Source organism: Perissodus microlepis, chromosome 12 (assembly GCF_051167445.1).
Source record: "Perissodus microlepis isolate ML-2025 ecotype Zambia chromosome 12, ASM5116744v1, whole genome shotgun sequence".
NCBI lineage: Eukaryota > Metazoa > Chordata > Actinopteri > Cichliformes > Cichlidae > Perissodus > Perissodus microlepis.
The window spans coordinates 19593691-19615559 of NC_140472.1; the positions used below are offsets into that span (position 1 = coordinate 19593691).

The window sequence follows — 21869 nt, forward strand, 5'->3', positions numbered from 1 at the left end:
ACTGGGAAAACACACTCATAACCAGAGAAAAATAACAGATGCTGTAACATTAAGCTACCACAAGTGGGCCTCATCCACTGCATATCTTAGTAGCAAGAGGACAGACAGCAAAACGCCTTCAGCTTCTGAATGAGGAGATCATTACTTGCTGTATTGATTCTCTAATGCGGCCATATGCCAACACGCAGCCTGAGCTTGCTTTGTATGTGTGCAATTTGAAAGTGAAATTAGCCACATTATTTTATTATCCGAGTTTTATGTTGACACAGACATTCGGGGCAGACGTCAAATGGTCTCACCAATAGTCCTCTGTCTTTTCTCTGCTGCTGACATGTTGAAGACATCTGCCTGGTTGCCAGTGTCGGGCTTGTAGTATGTCTCAATGTCAATAGAGAACTTCTCCACAAAGGGACAAGTGTATCTAAGGGAGAAGAAATGTAAAAAAAAAAAAAAAAAAAAAAAAAAAAAGAAATGAAACAACTGTCCCAACAAAGCACCAGTGTGTTTTGTGTCTCCCTTCATTTGGAGACTCATTTTATATTAATAACTCAAGAGCAGAACTATTTTACTACGAGTGACAATCCCATCTTGCTTTTGATTATAAAAGACACTTAAGCCATACCCATCTGCTGCATCTGCAGCAAAACTGTCACTAGTTGAATAGATGTGTCAACAGCACTTGGAGTCTATCAATATCCCGAGTGTGCAGTCAAGGGCACATCTCTTTTCAGCACCTTCACATCTTTGTTTGTCAGACCTCACACAGACAAATGGACTGACGCTCTGAAAGTGAGGGGCTGTCAACGTCTGGCTGTCTGGGAGCGCTGCTGGCCATGCGCCGATCTGATGGGCTGCCTGGTAATATTCTGACAACTTGTTCATGGACTTGGAATCATCAAATTAATCACTGAATACAATTATGGCAGAAAATATTATCCTCTGCAGAACCTGGGCTAGATTTTTGTCTGTAAATGAATGTAGATCTACCGGCAGCAGCTATGTCACATGCACAAAGCATTTATACTATTAAAATAGCCTGTGTATTTCCACTACCCTGCTTTAAAGAGGTGTCAAGGTTAAAGCTAACGTTACTTTATTGTATCCAAAAGGAGAAAATCCTCCTGTATCGACACAATGCTGCATTAAAAGTGTCGAGGTGGCCTCCTTACATCATCCAATCTCACCTGGTGCGGGTGTAAGGGTAGGCGTTCCAGGACTCCTCTTCAACCCTCAGTGCCGCTTTGGGCAAGATAGAGCGGAACCAGCTGGGAATGTGCATGCCAATATGGTAGACCTTGTGGGTGTACTGGCCGATCCCGCCCGGTCCATCTGTATACGGCTTGTTTTCTAGGATCTCCACCCCACTGCCTTCACCACAGCTCTCTTCTCTGCTCTTCTTCTGTAAGAGGAATAATGAAAGAAGAAATGCATATTTGCATATTAGTAGAAAAGCAAAGTGTGGCGGTGTTAGATGAAACAACATAGGATCATTTTTATTCTAATAATTTTTAGTAATAATAATTTCACACTAAATCTGGAACTGATGTTTGAGAACAAACTAAATGAATGGGATTTTTGCAGAGACAGTGAGGCATCAGTCTGGGTATGGCAACGACACACAAAATTAATAGCTTCCTGGAAGCACCTCCAGGTCTGAACGGCATATCAGGAAGATCCGAAAAAAAGAATCAGCATGTGGAGCCACACCTTTTCTGTATTTACATTGCAGATGCACATAAGAGGAGAAGCCGGGTGGAGCCTGCAGCTGCGGCTGTGTGAAGTCACAATGGCGCAAACGTCGGGAATTGCTAGAGGACAATTTGTAATTGTGAAACTTGTGAATGAGAAAACATTGAACAGCAGAACATAGTCCAAGTGCTGACGACAGACATGAGGACCATAAAAAGTCAGATTTCTGATGTATCATGTTTTTTTTTTCCTCTTATCAGCAGTTGTTCGGTGTTAGTATATGCAGCTTAACCTTTGTTTAACGGCGTGTTTAGTGCAGCAATGGCATAATAGGGAGACCGATTCCTCCAGTCAGCTGTGCAGAGCGAGGTGATGGAAGCAAACCAGTGAATCAGTGGAGCAGGGAAGAGGAAGCCATGAGGCATCCAGCACACTGGACCTCATTACCTTTGACAGGTCATTCATTAGCAACCCGCCCAGCTCTCAACAACCCAGACACAGCTCCAAAGACACAGCACAGACACCACCACAGCAACGTCAGACCGGCCGTACACTCAACCAGTATGCGATGCAGAAACTCAGTCACAGCAAGTGAACAGATAATCTCCAGATTACAGTGCATTATAAAAAGCTCACTACGAAAATACGGAACAAAAATACATATCCACTGATGATGAATTTTAAGCATTTTTTAAAAGGAAAAGTCCAACCTACAAACACTACATCCCCGTGTTTGCCTGTCAAAGGCAGAGTCCCTCCTTCTTCCCTTTGTAGCGCTGGGTAATTTTCTCCAGTTCACCAGAAAAAGATCATAAAACACTGGCCAGGGCGTAGCTGCTCTCATAACGGGAAGAGCGGGAACAGATAACAAGTTTAAAAATAAAGAAACTCTCAATGTAACGTTATATATTACAAAATACAGGACACTTTATTTATTCACATACAGAGGTAAAGTGTACCTTTGGAGGAAAATAAGTGTAGAGGGAGGTACCTTGATGCCCTCTACAGGGAGTCTCTCATGTATACAGTTTTACTTTCTAAAAAGTATAGAAGCTTTCTTTAAACAGCCATCAAACTTTTGCGAAGCACTATCACCATGATGGCCTGCTATACATGTTTAGACCCGTCTACTATGACAGGATAGGAGTCACATCCTGGCATTTTCCTCTCGCGAGGCGCGTTTCCTGCTAGAGATGCTCCTTTTTTAACGATAACTCCACAGTTGCTTATTCAAAACACGTAGGGCCTGTGAGGATGAATGAGGCACAATGAGAACTGCTCATATTTAAAATCTCACACTTTCTGTATTTTCTTATTACTGTAAATCTCCCGATTGTGAGAAGAATGTGACAATTACCGATCATATACGAAAGTGTCGTAAGGGGCAAAGGAAAGAACGTGAAAGGAGAGATAGGGTGGGGCGCAGCCTGGTGAGGCCCCGGCTTCGTTTATGAGGCTTTCGCTGAGGATGGATTGCAGGCGGGCGGACAGGCCTACATGCTGCGGTTGCCCTGGTAACATAAAGCAATGAAGTGAGGGTAGCCATGCTCTCTTTCCTTCCACCCCCTCTCTCAAATTTCTTCCCATCCCTTCTTCACTGCCTCTCTTTTTATCCTCCATTTCCTCATTCACTTTTTCATTCACTCCTTCTCGTGAACAAAACCTGACCACTGGCATGCTGCTGATGTCATGGTTGCCATAGTGACAGAAGCCTCAGCGCACCGAGGCTGTTTAGAGGTGGTTAGGTCAGGGGGAAAGGTAACTATGGGTCAATACAATGTTGGAACTCTTCGTCCTGGGATTTTGTTTACATACTTAAGAGTTCACACGCAAAGAATTTCTTTAGCAGACTTTCTCACGTGTTCTGCCTTTGTCCTGAAAATATGAAAGGCAAGCAGTTCAAGACTAAAAAAATGTTTGTTTTTTTTAAAAAAGCACACCTACATATATAAAACATATATGTTTTTAAAAGATTAATTAACTCTTCACAAATACAATGAAGGTGAATTATGAGGTGAGGAAGAAGTGTGCCGCAGAGCCCGACATGTACCGTCTTGAAACGTCTGCTTGCTTTGGGGCATGTCCTCTGAGTCATGTTCCCACACATCTACAACTCAAGCGGACAACCTGTCTGCTGGATACAGCATCGGGAGGATGTTTAGAAAAGCAAGCAAACAAACATGAACAACAAACATCTTTATCATCTGAAAAAATAAACAAATAAATCTGAAATTCTTTAAAAGACGTACACACTCTTTCTACACTCATTTCAGCTTATGCAGAGAAAACCAGTAACTGGTGAGACTGTTGCAACAACCAAATTCTCTCTCTTATACTCCCTCAAATACTCGCTCTCTCTATTTGCAATGATGTAATGCAGCTAGTGACACAGGCTGTTTTTAAAGTACACAGCAAAAACAAGGAGAGGCTTTCAGAGTCAATACAGTTGAATTAATCTCTATGTAGCCTTGTTATACCTGTGGGTGGATATTAATTTTAAACAACCCTGTCGACTTCCTTATTTGGCTGTAAGATTAACAGCTGGTCTACATCATGAAAGCATCCTGGGCTTTCCTTACACAAGTCATAAATGCTGAACCAATCCAACAAAGCTGAACCCTGAGAGATGCAGGTCGAAAATAAAGCTCCCATGTTTGACTGTTCGACTCCTAAGATGCCGATTTCTCTTGATACTGTGCTTTGAATTTACTCTGCACTCTTTGTGGATCTTATTTTCTGATAACAAAAAGCAACCAGACTCACATTACCATCGCAATGTAAGAGCAGCAAAGAGGCAAAATGCATCGAAACTCGAAAAACCTCAACTTGATCAAACAGGTCTGTAACTTCAGCTTGCTCTGCAATGATCGTAAAACACACATTACGTAACCGTGCAGCTCAAATCCAAACAAATGCACCTAATGCCTAATATGCACATCTCTGAACTATAAATAACACTGTATTTTTACCACAGCCTGAGTCTTGGCATCAATACCTCCTCTGTGTACTGCTGGATTAAGTAAATCTACCTTCATGTACACATGCCATATGAAGAGGATATAATGCTGCACAGCAGAACTAAAGCTATATAAATGGGCCCTTTCTGCAGGCGCTGTAAACCCTAATGCTCTAACACAGACCCTCCATCTCCAGCTAAGGGCCTGCTTTGACAAATGAAAGCAGTATGTCCATCTCCGTCGCAGCAGTGTGTGTACATGGAGTTTCATCGAGTGCAGAAACATGCGGTCTATGACAGCTTTAAACAGCCAGCTTCAGAGAGTTTAAACTGGATAATCTATCAGCACACAGGCTCTCTTTGTTTAGTTGCTCCACCGACGTCACGCATCATACGACCAATCGTTTTCATCATTGAGTATGCCGTGATTGCACACTTCAAGAACTTCCCGTGTTACTTTATCTCCTCTTTGACAGCTCGTTTTCGTCCCCTCGTTTCTGCGGTTGTTCATTTTTAGTTAGGTGCGTGTGTGTGGGTGAGGATTTGCTGGAAACCATGGTTGTGTTGCCTCACCTGTATCATATAAAGCTGGGCGATGCGGTACTCCTCCACACTCATGGGCATGGGGATGCGGTACTCCTTGATGAGCATGGTGAAGCTTGGAGAAGGGGGAAAGGGGGATCAGGGAGGAGATTGACAAGGGAACGGGGGAGGGAGGGATAGAGGGAAAGGGAGGGGGAGAGAGGGAAGGAGAGACTCGGGATGCTCCTATACGAGACTTGTCAAATCACCAGCTGAAGTCCACATTGATGGCTCCTGTGGAGGTGAAAGAAAACGTAAAAAACTGGGTTATGGGTGCTGCACATTAATGCAAAACATCCCATTTGTAGAGTGTGTTAGTCGAAACATATGGATAAAGTTAACATCTTAAAATTCCTAATGATTATTCCAGATCCCAACACTCAAAAATCAGAAAGCAGCAGTAAAAAATATCAATAACGGGCAAAACATGTCAGCACACAGACTAAATTCTGAATCTGTCTAACTCTGCTACACACATCGGAGGACAAAGATCCCCTCTCGTGGCTCACAGGCAGATGAAGAAAAGAGCCAAAGTATCATTCAGAACATATGCTCCATGTAGTAGATATCTACTCCAAGCCTTGGCAATGAAGACAAGCACCGGTGTTGTGCCTCCATCCAGCATCGCAAATCCAAGTAAAGCACTTCCTAGGATAAATACTCCTTCTTATACACAGGCTACTGCGTGTGTGTTTTTGTGTGTAGGTGTGTGGCCAGAGTCTACGAAGAGCACCCATGCCTTGCCGACAGTCCCAACAGCCACCCTTTTTCTTCCAGCGGTCCAGCACCATCACATGGGGTGCTCAGTTAGCATAAGAGGGATTACAGTAGAGTGGGAGGCATTATATAACAGTGTAAGAGCCCCCCTGTTCATGATCGAGGTTTCACAAATAAGAAATACACAAAGCATTGTTTTCAAACCACTGGGTAGAATAGGGGTAGGTGTGGGCTATACATACACAACGTGTGGGTGGCGTGAGTTGCAGAAGTCTGCTTTGACCGTTAAGGCAAGAAAACAGCTCTCCGAAGCTAAAAAAGTACAAAACAAGATCACTCCTATGCAGCACCATACTGCACTGTAGTGGAAGTTTAGCTAAATAACTGTCACAGGCATTATCTCCCTTCCAGGTTACGTTTTCAAATTCTCAAACTTGGATATTTTAACAGCAAAGATTTAAAGGTGTACTTTGATAAAGCACTTATTTGAGTCAGTTGACCCTGAATCCTCTCTTAGTTACTCTGCAATAGGCATAGGCTGCTCAGGGTTTCTCACGAGTGTATCTTCTTCTCCCTTCATACACCACTCTGCATTTAATAATTAGTTATTATTAATCTCTGGCTGTCTTCCACAGTGCATCTTTTATCCTGTCTTTCACCCCTTGCCCCCCGACCAGTTTGATTCTGCCAGAGAATTCTTCCTGTTAAAAGTTAGTTCTTCCTTCCCACTGTCCCCAAGTGTTTGCTCATTGGGGGTCATTGGATTGTTGGGGTCTTTACCGTGCCATATAAAGCACCTTAAGCGAGTGTAATGATATAAATAAAACTGAGTTAAACTGAAATTTAAGATAAAGTTCAGCCTGTTTTCAGATAGGTCAGGTGAAAGCACATTAGGCAGAATCTTAGTTATGCTGCCGAGGAGACTATACTGCACAACACCATCCTGACGCTGCTGATTTAGTTATTTAGCCAAATGTGACCACACAGTCTTGCATAACCTTAATATTTACCAATTTCTGAACTATGGAAGCTATTGGACCTTGCTCAGGAATGCGTCCATTCTGTGTAATCACTCTAATCACATCAATATCCTCCCTGCGTCACTTATCCACCAAACAAAGGGCAGGTTTGGTCGAACCAACAGACCCATTTCCTCCAGTGTTTGAATGTTTGAATGCCGCTAAAGAAAAGCTTTTATCTAATGAGTTTACTGAGGCTGGAAAGAAGACGCATCCTGACCGACTTCACATCTGGAACAGCAGCTGTTTACTAAAATATTAGGAAGTGTTCTGCTTCTATACATTTTTTTGTGATTTCTTTACAGTGAAGAACAAAGCATTGACAAAAATCAGAGCAGAACACCACATTTTGCTGAAAATAACTGCACTCTTGGGGGGGATGCGAGAATAAAACTAGGCTACATGGAGAGGCCCAGAGGAAAGCCTGCAGCTCTGGAGCCCAAGGAGTCTTTAGAAGTTAATCAATAAGGATAAGCACTTTGCACTAACAGCCTCAAAGTAACATTTACTCCAAGCATGGTTTAAAAATGTGGCAACACTGTTAATGCAGATGCATTTATTGATGCAAGAAATGAGTCTGAGTATTTTCTCTTGAAAACAGATTATGGATGTATTAATTGTACTGATTTGGAGGTCATTCAGTCTGACAGTGATAAGACTACTTCTTTTACTGTCTGCTGTCTACTATTGCTTTATGAATCAAAGTTCAGCCCCCAACGGCCAGCCTACACACACACACACACACACACACACACACACGGAAGTGACAGCAGGTATGCAAATACCACAACAAGGACACAGCAAACAAACAGAAAGCAAGAAAAACCAATAGGCAGCTCAACAGAGGGACCCTGTCCACCCAAAGCGGAGCTCTGTCCGGCAGCATGTGTTCAGAAGCTGTTGTGATGATGCTCTGCAGGGATTAGCAGCAATACTGATGCAGGTTAGTTATGTCACTATTCTGCAGGATTACGGCAGTATTGCTACTGGTGAGCATTGCACAAAGCAACCATTCCCCACCATCTTGATTACTCAATTAAATTCAGTCTTTAAAAAAAAAAAAAAAAGTAACATACACGCTAAATTCTGTTTTGTGCACATAATGAAAGTAAGTACTCATATTTGGCTTAAGTCTGATTTTATATACCAGCAAATGTGAGTCATATTTATGCCTTGTTGGGCAGAAACTAGGAGGTTATTTCCACCCTCTATAATCTGCGGTTCCAGCTTAAAATATGTTTTTCCTTCTTCTTCAGTAAAACGTTTGGTTTCAGTGGAAAGCTTATGCACCACTTTCCAGCACCTGTCTCCTCTTGTCCGGCTGCAGTTGTGTCAACTCAGTGAAGCAACAATCTCACATGGACACACCCAAACTTTATACACGTATGACAGCATACATCTTGTATTGTATATTTATGTATTGTGTCTGCGGTTGTATTGACTACACATTATAAGGCCTCCCGAATTAGCCAATTTAAGACCGCGTGACTGTTCCACAAGTACAGGCATTACGTTTCACTGCAGATAGAAAGCTTTCCTTTTTAAAAAAAAAAGAAAAAGAAAAGCCTTTCCTCCTGCTTTAAACCTGTGCCTCTCCAACTTTCATTTTTGACTGATGCAGATGCTGTGCACAGCACAGGACCGGTAATGTACGATTCACCAGCAGACTCGAGAGAGTACTGGCACCATGCTTGACCCAGAAAAAAGCACTCTCACACACAGAGCTTAAAAATAGCCTGGTCACAATAATCCAAGCATACGCAAGCAGAGTGCTTGACGTTGTTTGTGCAGAGAATATGCTCATTCCCTTCTAAAAATACTGTCTCTGCCCCCCTCTAGGCAGTGACGCAACAGCAGCACAAGCCCATGCACAGCGCTCATCACAAAGCAGCCCCCAATGTTCCTGCTCCTGTTTCGACAAAGCTGAAGACAGCGATAGCTACAAGACACTTTGAGTGGGATTGCCTTTTGTACCTCTTCCTGCTACCGTTTTGTGATCCTGTGCGGCCGGCATACACCCTGAGGTGCACAATGCTGCATCACAAAAAGTGTGATGAGCCATCGAAGGTATTAAAAAACATTTTTTTTTTAAAAAATGCAATCCTCCAGGCGGGAGTGTTATTGTACCGAGTGATTCATTTTTTCCTTTTTCAAAAGGTGAATTAGACACTAAAAATCAGCGTCAATACAGAAACGTTCCAGGTAACATGATGAATAATACAACAGGAGCCATAAGGGTGATGCCTTTAATCATGGCTACATCTGTCTGACTACAAAAGCCTTTCTCAACAAACAAGTGTGGAGAGCGCTGCACATCTGCTCACATCTAACCACTGATAAGTGACATAAACAGATGAAACCTGCTTACTCCACAGAACACAGACCAGCATATCCTTCGGGTCGATTGCTTTGACATAAACATGAAATGTGCCTTTCACTCTTGGCTTTCCTTGCCACTCCACACTGTCCTTCACTCTCATAATGGAAAGTGGCATGACTTAATCTGTCCAAAGACATGATATATGCACAGTAAACAGACAGATCCCCAGGACAGAGAGCAGCAGCTGGGCCTTGCTTTCAAACACGGAGCACAACACCGAGAGGGCAGTGGTGACTCACTGGAGGCTTTTCCCAAAGGCTGCAATGGTGGCGCTCCTTTAAATTTAGCAGTGTTTTATAGAGCACTGTGCTGAGGCTGCGCACCAGAGAAGGCGGTAAATTCCAGGGATCGGTGGCTCACGTGACCGTTAAAATACAAGTGGAACATATTAGCCTCCCGGCTTGCCTGAAATACAGCAGATCGGTTTCACACTGTTGCTCTCGTATCACAGAGGCAACCTCGGTTATGGCAACTGCCTCAGCTTGTGATAAGAATCCTTGATTGAGTTGATGGGCTTACCGACCAATCCAGTTAAAATGTCAAGAGGCTTAAGACAAATGTATTCATGCTGGGCCGTACACGCACACAAATGAGGGAGTTTACCATCCATCTACGAGCCTACAGAAGCCTTCGGGCTTATTTCGAACTCTAACTTCAGTCTCAAACATACTGAGATTATAAGGTGAAGGGTCTAATGAGGGCAAAGAATGAAGAGTATTTATCAGATAAACAGTATTTTTGTGACGATACAACGTTAATTTACACCCAACAAAACCCACCCCCTTTAGGCACCAATAAAGAAATTTAATAAAACTCTTTATCCTACCTTATTATTGTTTAATGCTTTTTAAGAAAACATATGTATGTATGTATGTATGTATGTATGTATGTATGTATATACACACACTCCATGAGGCAGATGCTGGAGTATTTCTTTACCAAGACTGGGACTGGCCAAAGGCCGTGTTTTACCTTGCTTGATTTCAATACAGCACTGGAGGAGTGAGCAAACATTGAGCCTCTCTCTTTAATGAAAAAGATTTTTTTTTTTTTTTTTTAAATATGTGACACCACACAATGCACAGCTCAAACAAAGGCAAAGCAAGAGCATTATGATGGTTCTTTAGTTAGCCTCAGTTTAAAACAAGTCTGATGCTGACTTAAGATGAGAAAATCTGTTTTATATGGAAAAACAAAACAAAACAATGTGTGAGTAATCACCTTTGCAAGCCGTGTTATAAGCTGACAAAACAGTATAATCTTGTAAAAAAAAAATACAGGGGCCAAATAATGGTGTGTCATCTTGTTCTTATACAGTAAATACAATGAGCGCCGTATGCATTCTGTAACATATCCATCACTCTTTCCCGTCCCTCAGGTCCACAATCTTCCACAAACTATGGAGGTGGGAAGCACAACCTGCCCTTGTTCTTTACTCATCATCACAGCACAAGGGGAAAGCTAAAAATACTTGACACCCTGAGAGCATCTCCTGCATTGTGTTCCTCCTCCTTCTTCTCGTCCTCTACCTCCTACAGTAGCCCTGCAAGTATGATCTGCTTCTAAAAATGAGCCTGCACAGGGAGGGAATGAACGAGAGCAAAAAGAAATCGAGCTCAGGCACAGCCGAACATGGTGTCGTGAAACTGCAGTTTGATTACCACAGAGAAAGGGATTTGTTAACTCGAACAAACAAATGAATAATCTTCTATTAACTGTGAGTTTTAGCTTTAGTGTGTACATCCACTTGGAAGATATCTAAAAACAAACAAACAAAAAAACCCAACATACAGAAGAATTCGATATTAGAAGAAAGCCACAACTGTTGCAAAGATATCTGCCATTTTTGCAAGATCTTGAGGTGAACATGATTTTAATCTAAAGCAGATCATCTAATTTAACAGAGGGCAGGAACCACTGGAATATAGGTTTTACATTTGACACCCCCGCATCATGTAATTAAAATTCAAAAATAAATAAATCGGGTGCTTAGTGACCGCTGAGAACTTTAAGCCCCTTTAATAATTGGAGCCATTGTTTTCTTATGCCTCAGTGGTGCTCGTCAACGCCACAGTGGTCCAAAATGGGCCCGTTACATACCAACACCATCTCTAACCAACCCCACGCTTCACTCAGAAATCCAAAATTAGATGACCTTATATGAAAATTGCACTTGGATTAATCAGCTACGTGCCAAGGTTAAACGAGGATCTTCCCTTGCTGTCACTCTCTGAAAGTGCTCAGCGAGCCTAAATGAGCTGCGTAGAGAGAGCGTGTTATATAACTCAGCAGATACAGAAAAGGAAAGCGTCGCTACGCTCGCATTTTGCCCATTCCATTAACTAATTCATGTAGCCCAGCAGACCAAAAGGAAAGGAAATGCTTTGGTGCATTTAGACAATCTCTCCAAAACATTCTCATCAGTCACTCTTCGAGTGTTTGGCAGCAACAAGACACTGATTCAAATTAAGGCCTTCTTGCTAATGTGGAGACTATTGCAGAGTGCATGCTTACCAGTGCCACAAAGGCTTGGACGGATAACAACAAATGAATTTCCATTATCACTGCCACTCTCTGTCTCTCACAACAGTGAGAAGCAGCTTTGGTTATGTGGCATACGACAGCGCTGTGGCTGAGATTCATTACTGCGCTAACACCTACACTATAACTCTATAAAAGAATGTGGGCACATGCATGTGTATCGCAACCTGCAGAGAGGAAAGTGAGCGCTTGATATGAAGCGTTTAAAAAGACGCTGAAACATCTGCAAACTGCAGAAGCAGCAGGGCTACGAGTAAAATATTTATCAGTTGTGATAGACAACAAAAGGTCGTGGTCACTGCAAAAGTATAGAAGCATATAAAGCTTAAAGGCAAGTGTAAACAGAAAGCATTGTGCCTTGCCTGGGGTCTATTTTTAGTCTCTCACATTTAAAAAGAAAAAAAAAAAAAACCAAACAAAAAAAACAAAAACAAAAAAACAAAAAAAAAAACTCAGGGAACCCTTTCATAAGTGGTAATGCAACATTCTGTTTTTTGAATGACAATGTCACAGAAGAGAAAGAAAATGCATTACACTCAACAAAACTTGAGAAGAAAAATGTTTTGCCTTAGGCCAAAATGTATTTTCTTTCCTGCCCCTTTATCCTCTCCATCATTGCTTGAACAGGGGGTTACCATGGAGACACAGAGGGGCCTTTCCTTATTGGTTGCCAAGATGAAGTCAGAGTGACGGGGGAAAGTAGAGACCAGACGCTGCCGGGGCTGATACTGGTTTCTCCCGTTTCTCCCGTCTCCACTTTCACTTTTGTCGGTCTCTTTTCCGTCCTGCCGCAGCTCATTTCCACGGCAATCTGCTATAGAAGCCTCATCGATTCATACAGCAACCCTAAATATCTGCAACTGTGTCAGCATGCAGGATTTAAATGTGGCCCAAAAAAACAAAAACAAAAACAAAACAAAACAAAACATCAAATAGCCAAGAAAATTCATGATAAGACTTAAATCCTTACATGCTGGTTCAAGACTAGTTTGCTTCTGCGTCTACTGTACTATGCTTAAAATTAATAAAAAAAAATAAAGACATGCATGTTACTTCCTGCAGCACATCAAGGGTTGAAAGGTGGCCTATGCCCTGTCAGTTTAATGCTAGTTCTCTTTGTGAAGTTTAAGATTAACCAGGTAGACCACTGACAGATCCTCTTTCAAAAACAGCAGTCAGTTACAAGAAAGTGGAAAGAAAAACAAACTCTCTGTGCCAGCTTCACACACTAGCTTAGAGGAAAGTGGATCCGAAAACCTCTCTGTGAATCGAGGACACAGAAACTAAAAGTGTGCAAAGTTGAAATGGTGTACCTACTAAAACAGACTGGTTTTGAATGTTATGACAGTTTAATCCCTCACAAGCCCCTCATATCAAACTAAAGTCTTATTTGGCTAAGTGCATAAAGTCCAAGCAATTCCCAAAAAGGGAGAACAAATCTGATCTCAACTCAATTATCGACACCCGTCTCAGCCGGTGCTTTGGTCTGTGTCAACCTTGTACTTTCTGGGTTACAACTCAAATCACTGAATCATCACCTTCAGCGTGCGTCACTGCTCATTTCAAGGTTACTGTGCAACAAGCACATTTAAAAGGTCAATGATAAGAAAGCTGCTCATAAAAAAAAAGCCCAAGGTTACAGGCTGCCCTTTGGTGAATTACCTTAAACCCCTTTATGTAGCACAAATAACGCAGCCTTCCAAAAAGTGCTCTACCCACTCACCAAAGAGTGAAGCAGCTTCTTCTACTGACCATAAAAGGCCATTTTCAAAGATGCTCTTGGTAAGTGTCTGTGGCTAACACTGCAGCGGGTTGTGAGGTCAGCTTTCCAGCCTTGTGGAAAGCCCGGTTATGGGATTTTCTTATCAGAGCAAGGGGCTATAAAAAAAACCACAAATTCTCACTACAGTAACAGATATACAATAAAAGTCTCTAACTTCTCCCTTTCTCTCTCACACAGGCACACAACTCTGAAAGAAGGAAGACGTGGCACTTTGTCTGCCACGTAAGAACGGGCGATACAGAGAGACCGCCCGAAAAGAAAAGAGAAAAAAATCCTGTACAGTGAGAGCAAAAAAGTAAGCGTGAGATGCTGAGTTAGGGTCCAAAGGGGTCTATTTTTAGGTTCAGAAAAATCAGGTGTCTCTGACCAGTGGAAAAGAAAGAGGAACATGGGTAAAGTGACATGAACCAGCGCTGCTGCTTTCATTTTACGAAGTCCATGTGACTCATAGCGCTGCGAGGGCTCAGGGCAGAACCAAAAAAAGGAAACAGATATAAAATGGCACTTGTGCATCATACTGATGTAAAAGCTGCAGAGATAAATACTTACATTTCTAAAATATGTGAAATAAACATGGCTGGCTCATAACTAATGTGGAGATAGAATAAGGAGGCGTGAAAAAGTCCACTGACGAGCACTTTCTTAATGGTGAAAGCAGCATTTCTAATTCACAGCTGACTGTGATCCTTCATCGCTCGATTTACTTTCCCTCACAGAAGCAGATCGTTCTGCCTAAGAGCTAAAAGGTTTCCCGGCACAGAGAACATGTGCCAGACTGCCTTGATATCCCTTCATCTACAAGGTTGATGATTATGGCCAGGAAAAAAATAAAACATGCCAGCCCTCTTAGAGGATGTGCATAAACTCGATTCATCTTCCAGAAAAAATGAAGCTCGAGAAAGGACACAGGAAGGTGGACGATTTCTATAAAAAGACTTCGGCTCTTCTTTGGAGTCTGCCCACACTGCGAGAAAAACTTGTGTCCAAATGAAGGAGGACATGGAGCAGACGCGTGCAAAGCGTACGCCTTTGTCTCATTTCCCAGACAACGCCACTGTAGGAGCATTAGCAATGATATGCCATTCATCAGCCGGCTCATCAGGGATGCGTGGGGACAGGTTGTACCCCTGTTGTCCCTGTCAACAGCTCAACACCAGCATTAGCATCACCTGTTTTGTTTAAGAGAGCTGAGGGTGGGAGAGCGAGATGGGGAAAAAGAAAAAAGAAAAAAAAAAAAAAAAAAAAAAAAAAAAAAAAAAAAAAAGGACAGAGTCTGCGGAGCTCGAAGTGCAGAGAAAACACAGTGTTCCCTTCAGTGCTTGGCCAGCACCCAGGTGCATGATGGAAGCTCATCTGAAGTACTGTCATGATGCGTGATTGTCCGCTCAAGATGAATTAAAAGAAAAATTAGACCTTGAAATAACCAGCCAGCTGGCAATGTGTCCCTATGCTCCCATCAGAAATTGTAAGAGATGTTTGTTTTTTGTTTTGTTTTTTTAGGAGTGCATCAAATCCCTGCAGGTTCCTGAATGATTGAAAAGGCACAGATGACAGCATTTAGTTTCTGGTTAGTGAAATTGACTGAATATCCTTCGGGATGCACTGCAAAATCTTTTGCACGACTTTAAAAAGGGACACACAAGCTATTATGAACATACGATTGGAAAATGATTGTATTTATCTCAAACGGTCGGTGAGGAAAATGGATGATGACAAACCCTCCAGTTTTACAGAAAAAAGTATAATAAGAGTATATAAGTGTAAGTAGTATATAAATAATTGCTGGATTCCTTTCTGTGATTAGTGACCTCATTTGTTGCCCGAATAAAAAAAAATAAATAAAAAAGATTCTTCATTTAAAGCCTCTGGGGCACTTACCCACTGAAACCATGAGACCTTAGGCCACTGCATGAGAGCTCTGCGTTAAGTCTGCATTGCTACAGACGTGGCCTTAGGTAATTAAATATCCCTCATAGTGCTGTGAGATTAAACATGGTTTTACAAATAAAAGCAGGGGGGAAAAAACAAAAGCAAAGAGAAGTACAAAAGGGTAACCCAATACGACTGATACAGGAAATAATTTTACATGAAACCAGAAGAATGCAGAATGTGGTATTTTACACATCTTGTTTATTTATTCGTGAACAATTTCTTTTAAGTTTTGCTTATTTTTGGGGGGGCACAGATCCTACTCAGACAAAGAGTAAAGTCACTGGAATCACATTCCTCCTCATAACTTTACGCGCCCATGGGGCCTCTTGCACTCATTCACCCCCCAGGCAACATCATTTAAGTGTGTGAGAGTTTAGTGCTTACACCATAAGAGTGGAGACTGCGGGGGGATAAAAATTGTTACAACATAGTACTGGGATATTATATAAATAAAAGGTTAACCAAAATATTGATATTTTATTTAAATAATAATAATAATAATAATTTAAAACTCGAGAATACTACAAACAAGAAGGCTCATCTCATGCACCACCATCCTCAGATAACGTTAGCCTAACATTGAACACGCTTAGCTTGACAAAGATACATCCTAAGTGAGAGCAAGCTAATGGCTCAGTCACAGAAGTAAATAGGACAGGAATTTCCTTGCACCTACCAAAAATAAATGCATAAATAAAAACTTTTGGTGAGTAAATATTTGCCCAGAGTTTGAGGGTGTTGCACACTCACAACCACTTTTGATCGCAAGCCGATAGGAGGCAGAAAGCCTGCCTCCTATCAGACCAGTTCCAGTGTCACTTTGACTACAGTCACTCTTGCAGAGCTTGTCAAAGGCTGACAAATAGTTGCAATTTAACTTATAAAGACTGATTGCTATCAGCCTGAATGCGTCAATAAGCACAACTTGAGGGGACTCGACTGGCTGCCAGCTGGTCGTTTTCTGGTTGTATTCGTGCAGAACAGGAAGGCTGCCGAGCACATATTTAACAGTTAAATGTGAATATCTGTCTAAGTAGACAGCAACAGATGAGTACATTTCAACAATTTGTCAGATATTTGCTATATTATCAGAACCAGATTGCAATTAATTGCCAATTTAAGACTGACATTAGACTGATGGCAGACTGTCTTATAGTAACATTTATGGCAGGTTTTAACAACAGTGTGCTTAACAATCTCATTTTGTAGCAAAAAACAAACATATATAAAAAAAAAACAAAAAAAAACTTATTGGGTAAAACAGATTGACCAAGTTTAACTTTGAGTATGTAATTTGCAGATGAAAAAAAGCTGATAAATTGCAATATGTGTTACTGCATATATTATTGTACTGTGAGTGCAGTATTGTGTAGTATCTGGCGATTCCCACTTCTACCAAACAGTATGCATTAAAGTATGTTTGTTTTTTTCACCTCTTTTGCTAGGTGTGTCAAAAGCATCACCCAATCACCTGCCATGTATATATAAACCCCACCATGCAAACAGTAGACCAGCTGCCATAGGCGCGATGCTTGAGTAACATAACAGTGTTCAGTGCACAACTAATTTAAGTGATTTAAGAAAAATGTAGGCAAGGAGTACCGATAACAGGTCACAACATATCACACAACGCCAGAGCATGTCAACAAAGGGGTGCCGAAACTCCTTGAAAAGTTACTGTGGTGATTGCAGTGTATTTAAGGTAGGGCTGCCACAAACGATTATTTTGATAGTCGACTAGTCACCGATTATTTTTGCGATTAGTCGACTAATCAGATCATCATCCATTAGACGTAAAACGTACAGCTTATTGCACCAGCAGCATCTGCTCTTATATAACTATCATTAGCTTACAGCTTTAAGTGTTTAAGGTATGTGCCAACTAAAAATAAAGACAAAATGATAGTTTATTACATTTTAATGAAATTTGCAGATTGTTTCGGTGAAGTTTAATAAACTCCTTGCTATCTAAAATATAACAGGACACCGGAGTATATTCTCGAGCATCTCATACTTCTGATAATCAGTTTTCTGCTTGAGGTTTATTCAGCTGTGTAAAAACTATAACTTTAATCTCAGCCAAACCGATTTACTCAGGAACAAAAAAAAAAAAAAAAAAAAAAAAAAAAAAAAGGCCAAACAATAACATTTTAAGTTATCTAAGTCAGCGGTCCCCAACCTTTTTTGCGCCACGGACCGGTTTATGCCCGACAATATTTTCACGGACCGGCCTTTAATGTGTCGCGGATAAATACAACAAAATAAAACTAGTACCGGTAACGAAAAAAAGAAGATTTATTCATAACACACGTGAAAAGACCCAGGAAAACCGAGTAAACGATAAAAAAAATAATAATAACGCTGAAAACCGATAAAAACCCTGAAAACTATACATTTCACACCTGAGCCTCAACTCTCGCGGCCCGGTACCAAACGACTCACGGACCGGTACCGGTCCGAGGCCCGGGGGTTGGGGACCGCTGATCTAAGTGACTTAAATATGTTTAACGTGAGTAGCGAAAGACGGCGGTGGGTTTGAAAACGATTTGCCGGGAGTCCGGTGTTCTCACGGCTCTAGTGAGCCTTGCCCCCGGCTAGCTATCGAGCTAGTGGGTAACAGACGTCTCCGAAAACGTAGGAGCGCTTTTGAAAACATGTGGTGTCTTGATAAACTGAGCAGATATTTGAGGTTTATACAGCTACATTCTCGCCTGAAAATATGTTAAACGTTTATTTTGTGACCCAGAAAGAATAATAAGAGTAACATTAAAACTAACTAGCTGCCGCCATTGTTGGAAACTGAGCTGAGCTGCGCTATGAATTCTGGGACACAGCTTCTTCTTCTTCTTCTTCGGGGTTTAACGGCAGCTGGCATCCTTGTACATGCAGTGCTGCCATCTTCTGTTTCAGTCCGTTATTACACTTTTAAATCCTACTTATTCCTGCGTCTTTTGTGATCTTACAAAGCTTCAAACGACGCGTCGACTATTAAATCAGTCGTCGACGATTTTGATAGTCGACGTAATCGTGACTAGTCGACTAATCGTGGCAGCCCTAATTTAAGGTCAGTTTTGCAGTACTATACATGCAATTTTTTCTGACATTTTATTTGGCTATTTCCAAAAATACTCTTCAAACCGCATGTTAATCAGTGCAGCAAATTAAATACACAGGAATCAGTGGACTCCATCTAATCCGATCATGAATTTGTTTCAGTTAAGCGTCACCCAGACATCATATCAGTACAAAAACAATCACTGACATCATCATCATCCTTCATGAGTACTGAGATCACCACCCTTTCTTAAAACAAAAAACAAACAAACAAAAAAACCCTCATCCTTAAAAGTCAAGTCCCCATTTAGTAAAATATATTTATTTGACAAACCCACCTAGAATAACAGCTGAGGCCTAGTTAGCTGCTAACCAAACAGTCATGTCCTCTCACAGACAATAAACAAAGACCACAGGATATTTTAAAGAGCTTCCTTGTTAAAGATCAGACACTTAACAGGACTTGTACTCAACTAATAAAATCCCCTCCTGTGCCGAATGTACAAATATATAACGGTCTCTAACAATGGCCAAAGAAATTAAACTAAAGAGGCACGACTCTGTTCATGACAAACATCATGACAACCACCATAAGGGAAAAGACTTTAGAATATAGAGTCTGAGATTTAAAAAACAAAACAAAAAAACACCAGTTTGTTGGGTGAACTGTGTTTAATGCTTTTATTATCTTTCTTTAATCTTATTTGACCAGATGAAATCCCACGTAACATGCCAAGCTGCAGAATAAATTGACTTTTCTAATGCTAACAGAAAGCTGGCCACTGCAACCACAATTCAGCAGTGAGCTCCAGAGAGAGTATATGCACTGAGTTTGACCATTTTAAATAGTGAATAAAATAAATGAGGAAGTTGGGGAAACCGCAAATCTACAGCTGCATCCTTTTAGCCATTATATGAGATTATACTGCTAACTTGGCTTTGGTAAGAGTGGCAGTAATTGCGTTATGAGGTGGGTAGCAGGTCTTCATAAAAAGCAGAGACTTTACCTCTTCCTCTGCTTAAAAAAAAAAGAAAGAAAAACCAAACAAACTGGAGAACTGAAGAAACAGTCCGATATTACACAACAGCTCGGTTTTTGGGGATTTTTCTCTCTTTGAAAAACAAGTGGCAATGCAGCAAGTGGGTTAAGAAAACATCAGATTACACAAACCTGTAAAGTCAGTGCACGCATCTCCAGAGCAACATCTAAAGACGCACCGTTTGAATATTTAACCTTATTAGCCGCCGCTCGCATCGCTCCTTTTGCTGTACGAACCTGTCGTTTCTTTCCTCTTCCTGTGCCAGTGATCTCATCCGATAATCAGCTCAAACGGTACACACGTGGAACCAAAAGATGTGGTGAGCAGCAGCATACGTCATTCAAACTTACACTGGCAGGAAATGAGTCTTTTCTTCCTCGCTCCACTAAATTCAGTTACTTAATGACTGTATGCTTGTTTGTCATCTTATTAACGGCGGGATTATTGACTTATGCTGCAGGACAAACTCCAGCAAACCGAGGGTTAATGTGGGAGTACGGGAGATTTGCCACATGCAAGAACACACACACGCACACACAAAAAAAAAAAACAAATAGATACCACACCACTATGAATACTCAAACAAGGCTGGGGACACATGCTCGAAAGCTACAGGCTCCTCTATCAGGAATTTTCCACTCCACCGTCACTCAGATATACAGCATACATTTTCAGCGTTTCCTCCTGACCGTCAGGAGGTTGTCAAGCAGTCCCACAGCTGTATAATGTTAGTGGAGCAGTGCGTAATTTGAGCCTTGGAAAAGAGGCGGGAGCAAATATTGGCACGGATATGAATTTTTATCATTCTTCAATTAGCTCATCGCAGCACCACCCCCCCCTCCCTTTTCCACCCCCCTCCTTTAAAAGCAGCACCAGAACTGCTTTAATTCAACAACAAGTTGTGAACAAGCCACACAAGAAATCACAACTGTACAGACAACGGGCTGATTCACAATCACCTCCACTCTTTCTCCTTCGGTGCCTCTGTTTGTGTGATGTGTTATATTTAAGAGAGGCACCTGAGAGTTAAAGAACTATCAGGTTTCAGAAGCCTGTCAACCGCTCTCTCTGTGAACGCTCAGAAACACATCAGTAATTGTGCTCCTCGTCTAAAAAAGAAACTGATTAAAACCTGAAAATAATATCTGCAGGTCTGTGTACAAAACAAGCTTCACAAAACAAACAACCCCCCCCCAATAATTATATAACAATAATAATTTTTACATATTCACTGGGCTACAGCTGCATATGAATTTGTCATCCAGCAGCTGCAACTCTGGGTTTTCAGCAAATAACTCATACAATATTTATACTTAATTAATATTTAAAGTCCGTTAAATGACTTTGTTTCTTCAAATGTTTGTGGAATGAGATTCTGGAGGGGCTTTTCTGCAGGAAGGGAAACGTCAATTCTCAGTGTTAAATGTGCTCATAACAACTGAAGCAAATTTAAATATTACAAAAAAACAAAACAAAAAAAAAAAAAGCATGCGCTAGAGTCCACTAGAGATCACATCACAATGGAACAACACAGGCCAACGCCCATCTATGAACACGGCTTTCATTTTTGACGTCAGCTACACACACACGTACGGTTTTGTGACTACTGCTTACACATTTCTGAAGCTACAGTGGTGACGCAAATGTGTAAACACCACCCAGAGTCCACTGTTTGAGCTACGTTACACATCTGTATGTAAACATTTGTCACTGTGTTTTTTTTCCATACATCCACACAGACTTAGAGAGCCAGTTTCCTAAAGATGGATTAAGCCTAGGCTGACATTATAAGCACATTTCAAAGTGAATATATCTAGAGAAAGCAGCTTAATCCTTTTCAAGTAAACCTGCCCAGGTACTCTAAACTACCCTTTTTTGGTACATTTTCCAAAATAGATGTCTCAGAAGCCCATTTTGCAGGAGGTAACCAGTTTGCCTTTTTCAAAAGAGGTAAACATGACACCAAACTACCAGTACAGTCATTAACATGTTGCCTGGTCTCAGTGTCAACACTCACAGATGTACATATATACTCCCAGCACACATCTATGTAGACAGGTTAGGACTAATGAGAATTTGTGAGCTCCTGTGAGCTGTTTCAAAGACATTTTTAGTCTTGTCTCTACCTTTCAGCATGTCTGCAATGCTGCAGAACTTGCTTGAGGGAACTACCCAC

General features: G+C 41.3%; 1 protein-coding gene across 9 annotated transcripts in view; it reads right to left on the reverse strand.

The window, feature by feature from the left end:
- LOC146376200 (membrane-associated phosphatidylinositol transfer protein 2-like) overlaps positions 1–21869 on the reverse strand; it is a 45159-nt gene that overhangs the window by 20131 nt on the left and 3159 nt on the right. For 7 of the 9 annotated variants that reach the window (XM_084947389.1, XM_084947391.1, XM_084947386.1 and 4 more), the window contains exons 2-4: positions 5219–5461; positions 1185–1399; positions 300–421 (exon numbers count right to left, since the gene is read on the reverse strand). In XM_084947389.1, the coding sequence (XP_084803515.1) occupies positions 300–421; positions 1185–1399; positions 5219–5296 (415 nt within the window). In that variant the 5' untranslated portion in view covers positions 5297–5461. Of the gene's footprint in view, positions 1–299; positions 422–1184; positions 1400–5218; positions 5462–5703; positions 6080–21869 lie in introns of those variants that run through there. The other 2 variants (XM_084947390.1, XM_084947388.1) reach the window with 2 other exon arrangements.